Source organism: Scaptodrosophila lebanonensis, unplaced genomic scaffold (assembly GCF_003285725.1).
Source record: "Scaptodrosophila lebanonensis strain 11010-0011.00,11010-0021.00 unplaced genomic scaffold, SlebRS2 tig00000043-arrow-pilon, whole genome shotgun sequence".
Taxonomy (NCBI): Eukaryota; Metazoa; Arthropoda; class Insecta; order Diptera; family Drosophilidae; genus Scaptodrosophila; species Scaptodrosophila lebanonensis.
In genome coordinates, this window is record NW_022060545.1 from 7,484,328 (window position 1) to 7,496,446 (window position 12,119).

At 38.2% G+C, this 12,119-nt stretch overlaps 1 protein-coding gene across 1 annotated transcript; it reads left to right on the forward strand.

Annotated features, from left to right (window-relative positions):
* The first annotated feature begins 6,277 nt into the window (after positions 1–6,277).
* LOC115622129 (tyrosine 3-monooxygenase) lies at positions 6,278–11,965 on the forward strand. The gene is made up of 7 exons (XM_030515982.1): positions 6,278–6,699; positions 7,959–8,070; positions 8,271–8,396; positions 8,504–8,578; positions 9,060–9,879; positions 10,230–10,356; positions 10,702–11,965. The coding sequence occupies exons 1-7, from the start codon at positions 6,631–6,633 to the stop codon at positions 11,098–11,100; spliced, it is 1,728 nt and encodes a 575-aa protein (XP_030371842.1). The 5' UTR covers positions 6,278–6,630; the 3' UTR covers positions 11,101–11,965.
* The last annotated feature ends 154 nt before the right edge of the window (positions 11,966–12,119 follow it).

Here is a 12,119-nt window from a genome sequence, read left to right on the forward strand (position 1 = left end):
CACTTAATTGAATTATGAATAATATTTGATTCATGGCAGTTCGCCCTACAATCCATCAATGCTCTGTCTCAGATGTTCTAGGAAACGATAGCCGAGGACAAGCCACAACTATAGATGTTAATACTCGTCAGTCAGCAGCGAAATGTGCAGGAAATAATTGCTGGAAAATTGTTGTTCTCCTATCGCAACAATGGGACTATAATAGGTGGATAAATGCTTGCAATATTTTATGAATGAATGTGAAAAGAAGCGCAAGGGTACGAGAGTTGAAATACGTGCATTAATAGAAAACTATAGATAATAGTTAAACGACTTACTATTTAACAAAACTTGATTGAAATGTTGAATTATTATATGTGTATATTCTAACCAAAATTATGGTTTGATTTTGAGTTGCTGAATGGGGGGGCTTTCTAAACTCATATACGAAACATTTTCAGATTAAATTTTAGTTTTTCTTTTAGCTATATCATCAACCATGAACAAAAAACTAAGCACTCTTAAAAAAAGTTCTTTGTCATGATATTAAAAAAATGATGTTTTCTAATTTAAAATTAAAGCACGCAATGATTGGTGCAATTGGTTGCAACAGAAAGAAGATTTGCCAGGCTGAACAAAAAGTTGCATTTGTTTGTCTGTATGAAAGCAAATATCACAGAAAATATTGCATCTGGAATAATTAAAATGGTACTGCATCCAAGGTAGAAAATTTCAAGTTTTTACTTATTCCTGTAAGTTAAATTATATATATGCATATTTTCAAAAATGTTAATGTTAGAATTATCAAATATATTAGCGAAGGAAAAATTTAGTTTTTCAAAATACAGAATTTCGTTTTCTTGCTATAAGCCTAACTTCACTTTTTCTTTCAAGTTTTCCCAACTTTTGCATTTGAATTTTGAAATTTAATTTGTTCTAGTAAAAGGAATATCAACAAACATTTTAAAAACTTTAAAAAATAACTGTTCTGTTAAGGTCATGAATTTCATTTTCTTGCTATAAGCTTAACTTACATTTTTCTTAAACATTTTTGAAATTAACGACCATATTTAAATTTTTTTCAAAATTGTTTGTTTCTTTCCAGAAACAAATGCCGAATTGGATAGAAAGTAAAAAGAATATCAATTTGAATTTAAAATAGCTCTAAAAAATAGATTTTTTGTTCAACTCATGAACTCACGATACACGTCCATGTGCTTTCCTTGGCATCCTAATTCGAAAAACGTGTACCTTTCAGTATAACTGCTGACCCCCCCAATTTGGCAAACCCAATAAATGCTGAATGCTCTAATGATTGATTGTGCCAAAAAGTTGCCATTAAACCTGTAACTGACCACAGATTGGACTACGTGACTGCTAGGTTGGCCTCTTTTTTGTCTGTCTATTTTGGATAGAACAAAGCGGTGTGGCACAGAAAACCCAAATCTAACAATTCAACCGAACTTCGTGTTACTGGAATTTTTTTTTTGTTCGTGAAATTTTTAATTATAGAACTTAATTTGTTGAAACGCTTTTTATCTTGATGATTGATCATTATTAGGTCTAAAAACCGAAAACTATAAAAACCTAATTCCGTCTTATGTAACCAAATTGAAAATTGCACAGCTCAGTGGCGAGCCGATAACCTTCAGGCCAAAATACGAGTAGATTCTCAAAGGAGTCATATAATTGTAGTTATTGTGGAGAACAATTAAACATTAAATGACGTTTTTTTGTCTTGTTCTATTTTTGTTGCTGCCTGCCCTGTTCATGAAACGTCAATAAAACACAATAAACAAACTGGTTGACCAAGTTGCAAGCGCCTAGTTGGCTGCTGGCCCATACAGAAGCTGCGATCAGTCAGCCGTTAAAGGTTCACGCCCAAGGACAAGGAAATCCCCTGGCACAGACCTAGAGCTTAGTGAATGGAATGGCCTGGTCCCGCATGCGTGCTATATGACATGAATCACGACTATAGCCAACATCGTGTCGATTGCTGCGGCCTAGTCTAAAACAATTTTGTGACTTCTAAAACCTTGGCTGTATGACTGTTTGCCTGTCTGGCTATCTGGCTATCTGGCTATCTTGCTGTCTGTCTCTCTGCTTGTGCCTCTGTCTTATATTTAATAACTTGAGTTTAGTATGTTTAAGCAAGCGACTCATACAATTAAATTTAAATAAAAAATAAAGAATTAAACAACAAATTATAAACGCTTTGCCTTAATTATGCAGCACACAAAGAACAATAATAGAAAATAATGTCGGAAGAAAAGTTGCACATATACGTGAAGGAACACGAAGTATGGAGATAAAGAATTGTAGACACAACATGCACGAATCAAACGATACTGGAAGTCCGTGTCTATGAGTGTGTGAAAAAAATAAAAAACAAATTCGAAGTCGATGGCTACACTTCCTAAACTGCGCGAAAATCGGAAGTAAAATTTACAGCAAAAGTGAATGTCACTTTTGGGCGTTAAGCATTTAAGAAGTATATATAGTATATGTATGTATATACAATTATGGCAATAATTGCACTTTTGAGTATTTGAGTCTATGTTTTGGGTAAACTTAAAAATTTCAAATACCTAAAATACTTGTCGGATATAAAAGAGCCTTTACCATATAGAAGTACATACATTTCAAGTGCCGAGTCCATCTGTAGTATTTAATTGTCTGTATAAAGCCATTATCTAGAAGCCGCCTAGTGTATAGGAATGTCTGTAAAAACAAGCTGACAAAACATTCCTTGATTTTACCTGACTGTTAATAAAAACAGTTCCCCATCTACTAACGTTTTATAAAGTATTTTAATTTTACAAGTAGGTTATGTTGCTTTGTATTTCTTGGTAGTTATTTCAAATTTTCATATTCTATACATTCCTCTTTAGCTAGTTTTAAATTTCAATTCTCGTGTTTCTTCCTATAATAATCTTATTAATTATTGCCTACCTATCTACCTACCTAATTATATCATTAGTCTCTACAAATTGGCAAAATTCCTCAAATTTAATTAGCTTAACTCTGACATTTCAAATGAACAATATCGGTCCCGTAAGATATTTTAAAACAATTTGTTTATATTATTGTATTATTATTGAAATGTGCTTCCTTTAGTTTTTAAATTACTATTATACTTTTGTTACTTTTATTCTAATGTCAGGAATTATGATGATGAAATGTTCTTTTTAAAAAATACTTATAGACTTTATAGTTAAAAATCCATAATATTACTTATGTGGCACAGAATTAGACCATTTAAATACAGGATTAAGCCCAATGCTAATAAGGTCTTTCGTTTGTCTCATTATAAAATAAGGTTGTAAATTGAAGCTTTTTATGAATTTGATTAAAAAGTACAATATTCTATTTTTGTTGTGCATTAGAATAAATGGTGTTTGCATAATTCTTTGAATACCAGTACCAGAATAAAACAGTTCAATTTTGAATTCAGCCAATGATGTGGCGTTTCATTTCCCATTCACCTAAGCTTTAAATACTTTTGTAATTCTATATAATATTAATATTATTAGAACGATTGTCAAAAAAACGTGTAAAATAACATTAGCGAGAAGCGTAGACTTACAAGTTCAAAGAATTTGTAAATGAAGTTAATTAAAAACTGAAATCATAACATTTAGAGGAAATTTTTAAGCAAATGTGAACATGCTTGTGAAAACCATTTTATAATTTGCTTTCAAATTAAAAATTTAATTCATATTTGTTTGTTGTTAACGAGAGTCGTGTTTGTGTGTAATTTTCCCTTTGTTGGGGTTATTCCTATGCCTTATGCCTTTATTATTATGCACTAAGGGTTATTACTACCTAAGTGCATAAAATATGGGTCTGCTGGATGCCAGACAGATGTATCGTGAATTTTATTATAGAATTTAATATCTTAATTCATATAACACTCACACACACACACTCATACAGATAAATGCATGCGCACACTGAGACAAACAAGCTACACGAGTAGCTCATTACGCGCCAAGTCTCGTTAATAGTTGTAGTTAGTAATAGTATCTTAAATTTGATCTACAAATTTGATCAATTGCATTACGAGCTGCTTTTTGCTGTTTCATTGCAAGGATGACCAGATTTTTTTCAGTTTTATTCTCTCGTGCAAGTACAAGTGCAATTTGCACGCTCCGTATGTAGATCAATGGCAAACGCTTGAGCGACTGCCATAGATGCTGAATTTGGTTAAAAAAAAACTAATCAAAGTGTCATTCAAATAATTGAATCGGCTAAGTAAGCAGCGGCAGCGGCAGCAGCCAAGAGCTCTAAATTGAGTGACTGAAGTCAACCTCGTTGCAGTTGTTATCAAATCACAGGAATATTTAATAAGTCGGCTTGCTAAATCAAAGTCGTACAGTTGCCAGCTGGCAAGTGAGTTATAAAATGCATATGAAAAATGCAAATACATAAATGCCTTTGGCCAGATGTGCTGCGCTGTGGGTTGTTAGGATGGAAGGCTATACTAAGTAGCTGGCTATGTATGTAACAGACAGTAGGGGTACATATACAATCAGCAGTGATGTCTGATAAGTCTGTCCATGCGACTGACTGTCCGCCTGTATGAGCCTCGACAATTTTTAATTCATAATGCCTAGGGATCCAAAACTTGGCAAATAGACTTTGACTTATCTACACGTAAACCAAGCTTATAAGTGTTAACATGCCTCTATATAGTTGCCAGAAAAACGATTTGAATACAAATAATTTGCTATAAAAAAATTTGATTGCTTATCATGAATTCAGGACCAAATTTTGTATTCATAAGTTTCGTGTAGTGCCCCACTATTTTCTATAGTTGCGCTAAAATCAATGCAATATAGCTGCCATAGAAGTTATGTTCTTAAGTAAGACTAATTTTTTTAATCACGAAATATTCTCTATATTCTCAAGAAGCAACTATTTGGGCTTTTCCTAATATTCATTTTGTTTTATAAAATTTATAGTGAAGGAAGGTGACTAATAATTAAAGTGTATACAAGAATCAAGCGCCACTATTTATGCATTCTACTAGATTTTTGTTTTGACTGCCAGACAATTATGCGAATCAGTTGCTCCATTTAATTTGTAACGCTTACGCATGCAAATGCATTTAATAAGCTTTTAATGTTAATTACCGAACGATATGTGCTGTTTATGGTGCTAATGCTAATGTTAGTAATAGCCTAGTAATGTTAGTAACGCCTACTTAACGCCCATTTCCTGTTTTTGCTAAACACATAACTCAAGGTATGCGATATCGTAATAGATCACACAGCATGCGTGGCTGACTTTCACTTAAGCACTTGATCAAGATCCTTCTAAGTTCTAAGCATCCGTCAGCGTATCCGTAATTGGAGCAAATACTCGTATGTGTTTGCAAACACAAATAGTTATACAATTCAAAATCTTTATGAATGACTAAATGTGCCGTACTGTCGATCAATCGGTCAAAAGGGGGAAAATCCGAAACAAAACAAATCAATTTACAAAGCAACTTAATAAAGACACATTAGCAGCACTTAAGGCAATGACAATGACAGCGGCTAACGCGCGCGCGCGCTCGAGTTCTCCATTGTTGTTATTGTTGTTGTATTTAAATACAGCGAACGTCACATGGGGCGTATGCGCAATGTTTGTGCTTTTTCCTCTATGTTTTGGTTTTTTCTCTTCATTTTTCTATAATGTTGCAAAGTTGCCTAAATTCATTTCACATCTGCGGCTTATGCTAAGCAAATTAAATAAATACCCAAATGGAGTGACGCGCATGCGCACGCGCAAAACTCCCAATAGCAGCAGCAATAACAATAACAATAACACGGCCAGCTGTACGATAATTCTAGCTCAGAGCAGAGCAGAGCAGAGGTGAGCAGAGCAGAGCAGCGCAGCCGCCGCCTCGTCACCGCGCCGCGCCACGCCGCACTTGAACTTGGTACGACTAAAACCCCACTACATTGCCCCCAAAGCGCTTGCGTCTGTGGTGAGAGGAAACCCCAGTGGGCAACAACAATATGTGCATGCATGTGTGTTGGTTTTTGCTCTCGCCGTCGTGGACCGGCCGGAGCAACTACGTCACATGCGAAAACCTGTCGTCGTCGCTGACGCTGACGTTGACGTCTCGGTTCGGCCGAAGCTCCGGCAACGGGTATTTAAGCGCTCGCCTCCGAACACAGAGCACTCATTGATTCGCTATCATTCGCTCCAAAGACTTGCCAGACATTTTGTTGGTTTAAGTAGTTGTGCTGCTGTTTGTTGTAATTAAATATTAGCTGAAGGATAATACTCTACTCCCAAGTTTGAATTCGAAAAGTTTAGTATTCAAAGAAAAAAGTTTATTTATCTTAACAACAAAGTTTCGAGTTCGTGGAAAGAAAAGGATAATTTAAAAAAAAAAATCTGTGCTTTTCCCTGCCGTGAGAAACAAGAGAGTAGTTCCAGTATTCCCCCGGAGCCAGCTAAATTCTAGACGCAAACAGCCGTTTCAGGAGCATTTCAGCACACATAAGCAGTGAAAGTGCATAACGTTCGAGTGCTTAGTGCAAAGTATTAAAGCGAAAAACAACAAGTAAACAAATAGTAAACAAGTGTTTAGTAAACACATTGTATAAATTTTTGATTTAAAAAACAACCACAAAACAAAACACACAAAACAAAATGATGGCCGTCGCTGCTGCCCAAAAGAACCGCGAGATGTTCGCTATCAAGAAATCCTACAGTATTGAGGTGAGTAAAGAAATGTTTGGAATTAAACTTTTTATCACGGTCTACGTGACTCTGTTGCCCACACCATATTTTCAAAACCAGTCCGCCCCTCCCCCCCACCAAAAAAAAAAAAAAAAAAAAAATAGTCAAACAATACAAATTCAAAAACATTGTCAACATCATCCAAACGATGAGATGGCAAAATTTTGTCGCTTTTATGTGTGGCCTTTTGCCAAAGATGACCCAAAATTGCCAATAATTCACACTTCATTTTCACACCCAAGAACAAAGTGGGTAGCAAACATAACAAGAGGTGTTACAACAACAACAATAGCAACAGCAGCAACAAAGTTAACAGACAGCAACTCAAATAAAACGGCTGTTATAAATTATTATTATTTAACAAATACACGTCGAGCGCCAGAGAGTGAAAGTGTTGTGCTTGCTGGCTGCCTTCATGCCTGCCTGCCTGCCTGTCTGTCTGTCCACCTGTCCACCTGTCTGCCTGCCTGCCCGCCCTGCTGGGTTGGCTGAGACCCTCTGGGTCTCTGGGTCTCTGGCTGCCTGCAACTTGCACAAAGACGCGCCTTATTGTTGACCCACACGGCTACCACGATTGTTTATGTTGTGTGTCTGAGGCCAAAAAAAAAAACAAAACAAAAACATATATGAATTCAATAAAAATGATTCAATGCGGCGCATATCTTTCATCAGACTACCACCACCAACAACAACAACAACAGTTTCACTTGTTGTTGCCGCTTATGCTGCAACAGGTGCCCAAGGCGATGGCATCTTCCATTGGTATTTGGAGCACCGTTAAATCTTCCCAGTTGCAACTCACAGATTCTACCCAACTCTGCCAAAGAAAACTTTCAACCTGTCTATGATATCATAAATTATACACACAATTAAAGCAAAATCATTCATTTATGTGCTGTTGACAATACCATCAAGTTTGTGAATAGAGGCAGCCGCCGCCAACTGATCTGAGCATTGTTCAGAGCTCAACGCTTTCACGCAACCAATAAATAATAGACAACAAAAAATAAATACAACAAATACATAAGTATATGCGAAGAAGTTGTAAAATTATGCAATTCAAATATTATGCAATAATCAGAGGCGGGGGCACGTGTAGCTCCTAGCAGCTTTAAAGCTGAAGGTCAAGGCAACAAGTCTTCTGTGTATGTCTGTTTCTAATATCCGGCGCATATCCTGCACATCCGCCTTTGTCGCTGGCAGTTGAACTGAACTTTGTCAACTTCTTTATTTTGTAGAATGGCTATCCATCCCGTCGCCGCTCGCTGGTCGATGATGCACGCTTCGAGACCCTCGTGGTCAAGCAGACCAAACAAACCGTGCTGGAGGAGGCGCGCAACAAGGCAAATGGTAAGCTTAGCGACTAAGAAAATAAATCCAACTATAGTATAGGAAAAATTGAAGTGAGATTTTAAAGGAAGGCCATTTAGGGCTTCCCAGTATTTTACGAAATTTAATTTGCATTTCCTTTGGTTTTTAATTTGCCTCATTTCGTGATCTATTATTTGCATTATTTTAAATTTTTATTTTGTTTTATTTTCATTTAATAGATGCCTCCTTGGAGGAATGCATTCAGCAAGCCAAGGGCGAGCACATTCCCGCCGAGCAAAATGTTGAGCTGCAGGATGAGCAGCCCAACTTTGAGAACTTGCCAGCCGAGGAAGAATATGTTGCAGGTGCTTATCATTTATAATTTACTATTTGTGTTGTATTATTATTGTCTTTATTTTATATTTTATTTATATATTCTTTGTTTGCTTCTTCTGTGTTTCGTTTGTTTTAGTTGATGAAATTGAAAGTGAAGTCGCTGTTGAGTCCGAAGCTCAGCAAAGTGGCGACGAGCAGCCACACAAGAACGGTAAGCCACTAAATATAAGCATAATAATCATACTTCTGTGAGTGGTTGGGTGGTGTGGCCTGCACTAAGTACCTACTTAAGTTTGAAGAGCTTTGAAAAGCGTGCGACATTGATTTAAGTGCTTAATATGATAAAGTGCCAGCACTCAAATGTGTGTGGGTGTAGCCTTTTAGGCGCACTGCCATCCACACGCACACACACACACGCAGGCACGCTACGAGCATAGCAAATGGCGCATTTCCCTTGCCACATTCATTTTTTACGCTCGACTTAAGCGCCACAATGAAATGAAATGCGTTTGCATGGCAACCCTAAGACTTTTCCCACATCACGACTTCAGATCTTGGCTGCAATTTTGCGCCTTATGGCTTACGTGACTGCACACACACATACGCACACATATAACTTATGGGTGACTTTATAAGCATCTTGAAATGATTTGACATTTGGCATGACAATCTCGCAAATATTTCGCTTACAGATTACGGCATCACCGAGGATGAAATTGTATTGGCCAATGCTGTCTCGGAATCCGCAGAGGCGGAGGCTGCCATGCAGAGCGCCGCCTTGGTGGTGCGTCTCAAGGAGGGCATCTCCTCGTTGGGTCGCATCCTCAAGGCCATCGAGACCTTCCACGGCACCGTTCAGCATGTGGAGTCGCGCCAATCGCGCGTTCAGGGCGTCGATCACGATGTGCTCATCAAGCTGGACATGACGCGTGGCAATCTGTTGCAGCTCATCCGTTCGCTGCGTCAAACGGGCTCCTTCAGCAGCATTAACTTGCTGGCCGATAACAACATTAGTGTGAAGGCACCATGGTTCCCCAAGCATGCCTCCGAGCTGGACAACTGCAACCATTTGATGACCAAGTATGAGCCCGATTTGGACATGAACCATCCCGGTTTTGCCGACAAGGTCTATCGTCAGCGTCGCAAGGAAATTGCCGAAATCGCTTTCGCCTACAAATACGGCGATCCCATCCCCTACATCACCTACTCTGACGTTGAAGTGAAGACCTGGCGTTCGGTGTTCCGCACTGTGCAGGATTTGGCGCCCAAGCATGCCTGTGCCGAGTATCGTGCTGCTTTCCAGAAGTTGCAGGATGAACAGATCTTTGTGGATAATCGCCTGCCGCAATTGCAGGAAATGTCCGACTTTTTGCGTCGCAACACGGGCTTCACTTTGCGCCCGGCAGCTGGTCTTTTGACCGCCCGCGACTTTCTCGCCTCTCTGGCCTTCCGCATCTTCCAGAGCACACAGTATGTGCGTCATGTGAACTCTCCATACCACACACCCGAACCGTAAGTAGTCGTCCCAGCCTATTATTCATATTTCAACTGTCACTTCAAAGCAAGGCTAATTTCATTTGCTGCCTCGCTCTCGGGTCTGCTTTGCTCCTGCCACTTCCTGTGCGACGTTCAACTTTGCGTAATTGGCCGCCCTTGACGCACTTCCGTGCCAAAAGGCAGAAAATGTGGCCAAAGGCAGCATCAACTTTTATTGTGCGCCAAATTAGTTTAACATCGTCCTGGGCACACAATGGCAGAGCGAAGTGGAGCTTCCTTTTTAGCAGCATGCTTTTGCCAATTACCGCGACTGTAATTGTTTTATTCTAACCTTTTTCCCCCTCCCCTCCCTCTTCTACTTGCAGTGATTGCATTCATGAGCTGTTGGGTCATATGCCACTGCTGGCCGATCCAAGCTTTGCACAATTCTCGCAGGAGATTGGTTTGGCCTCTCTGGGTGCCTCTGATGAAGAAATCGAAAAGCTATCCACGGTGAGTAGCGTGTTAGAGTTTAATTGAATTGTAGTTTCATTTAATGAGCTCTTAATGGCTTCCGTTCAGTGTTGGTCTGTTGGCCAGTTGGCTTGTTGGCCAGTTGGCTAGTTGGCTAGCAGCTGTTGGCCTCTAGTCGAGCCAAGTTTAAATGGCGTCAAGTTCGTGCAACGTGCATTGCATTTACTTGACTTGCTTGTGCAGTGAATTGTCACATTTTCATGGCCAGCAATTCACTTTGAATTGTACTCGCACTTAGAAAATGTCAAAGTCAAAGGCAGTATAACTCATTGTTCTTTGTTCTCTGTTCTCTCTCTCTCTCTCCCTCTGTATTTGAATTTAAAGGTCTACTGGTTCACTGTTGAGTTCGGTCTCTGCAAGGAACACGGTCAGATCAAGGCCTATGGTGCTGGTCTGCTCTCCTCATATGGCGAGCTCTTGCACGCCATTAGCGACAAGTGCGAGCATCGCGCCTTCGAGCCCGCCTCCACTGCTGTGCAACCGTATCAGGATCAGGAATATCAGCCCATTTATTATGTGGCCGAGAGCTTTGAGGATGCCAAAGACAAGTTCCGTCGCTGGGTCTCCACCATGTCGCGTCCATTTGAGGTGCGCTTCAATCCACACACCGAGCGCGTTGAGATACTCGACTCTGTCGACAAACTGGAGACTCTGGTGCAGCAAATGAACACGGAGATTTTGCATCTGACAAATGCCATCTCGAAATTGCGACGCCCGTTCTAAGAAGCAATTTCCAAAGCAAATCGAGAGAGAGCCAATCACAATCTACAGGAGCAACTACAGGTGCAACGGTCTCATTAAATACAAATTAATTTTAAATTGACATACCATACAAAAAAAAAAAAAACACACACATACAAACATAAAAAAAACACGACCTCCCCACCACTCACACACATATACAGCGAACCAGCAATCCAAAATTAAGGCACCGCATTGATAATTTTTGTTTCAATTTTTTTTTCGCTTTTTATTTGTTTTCTGTTTTTGGTTTATTTTTAAACAAAGTAGTTTCTTTTAATTCGATTCTCCTCATACAATTGGTAAAAAATATATATTTATTGTTTTCGTCTTTAGTTGATCTTAACTACTATGCCACACCATTATTTTCATTTATTTATCACCCCAACTATTATTGGACCAAAAAATCGTTAGACTCTAAGTGATGTGAAAACAAAGCGTAAGCAAAGCAAAGCAAACTTAAGTAAGAGCTGCAAAGTTCGAAAAAAATGCACGCAAAAAAAAAAAAAACTAAATGAAAAGAAATGGAAAATGGAAAGCACATTTTACACAATTTACATAACATAACCACTTGTATACTCAACCACAGATTGTTTTTGTATTATTTTTTCTAAATATTTGCCTAGATTATACATTCATGCGCGATACCTGGTTGTCGTTCGTTTTGTATATATGTTCGTAATCGTAAATAGCTATGTGAGAACCACTTTGTATTGCCTAACTAAATGTTTTAGAGAGAATTTATCGAAAGTTTTTTCTTGTACAATAACTGCAACGACAATATTATTATTGTGTACTATTATTATTATATTATTATATTATATAAAAATGCTTATGACTATTATGTATTGTATTGTAGGTATGTAGAGTTTAAATTCTATTATTTTATTTAAGTTTTGTGTATTAATAAAATATAAAATGCAATTAAAAACAATTTTTTCGTTTTCTCATTTACTTAACTTACAGCTTTTTTTTATGATTAAGAAAGATATTCAAAGCAT

What these genes read in the sequence shown, in the direction of transcription:
- LOC115622129 (XM_030515982.1), top strand. Translation starts at nt 6,631, where the DNA reads ATGATGGCCGTCGCTGCTGCCCAAAAGAACCGCGAGATGTTCGCTATC. An exon ending in AGAAATCCTACAGTATTGAG is followed by an intron (nt 6,700 to 7,958) that starts GTGAGTAAAGAA and finishes TTTATTTTGTAG; the next exon opens with AATGGCTATCCATCCCGTCG. An exon ending in AAATCGAAAAGCTATCCACG is followed by an intron (nt 10,357 to 10,701) that starts GTGAGTAGCGTG and finishes TTGAATTTAAAG; the next exon opens with GTCTACTGGTTCACTGTTGA.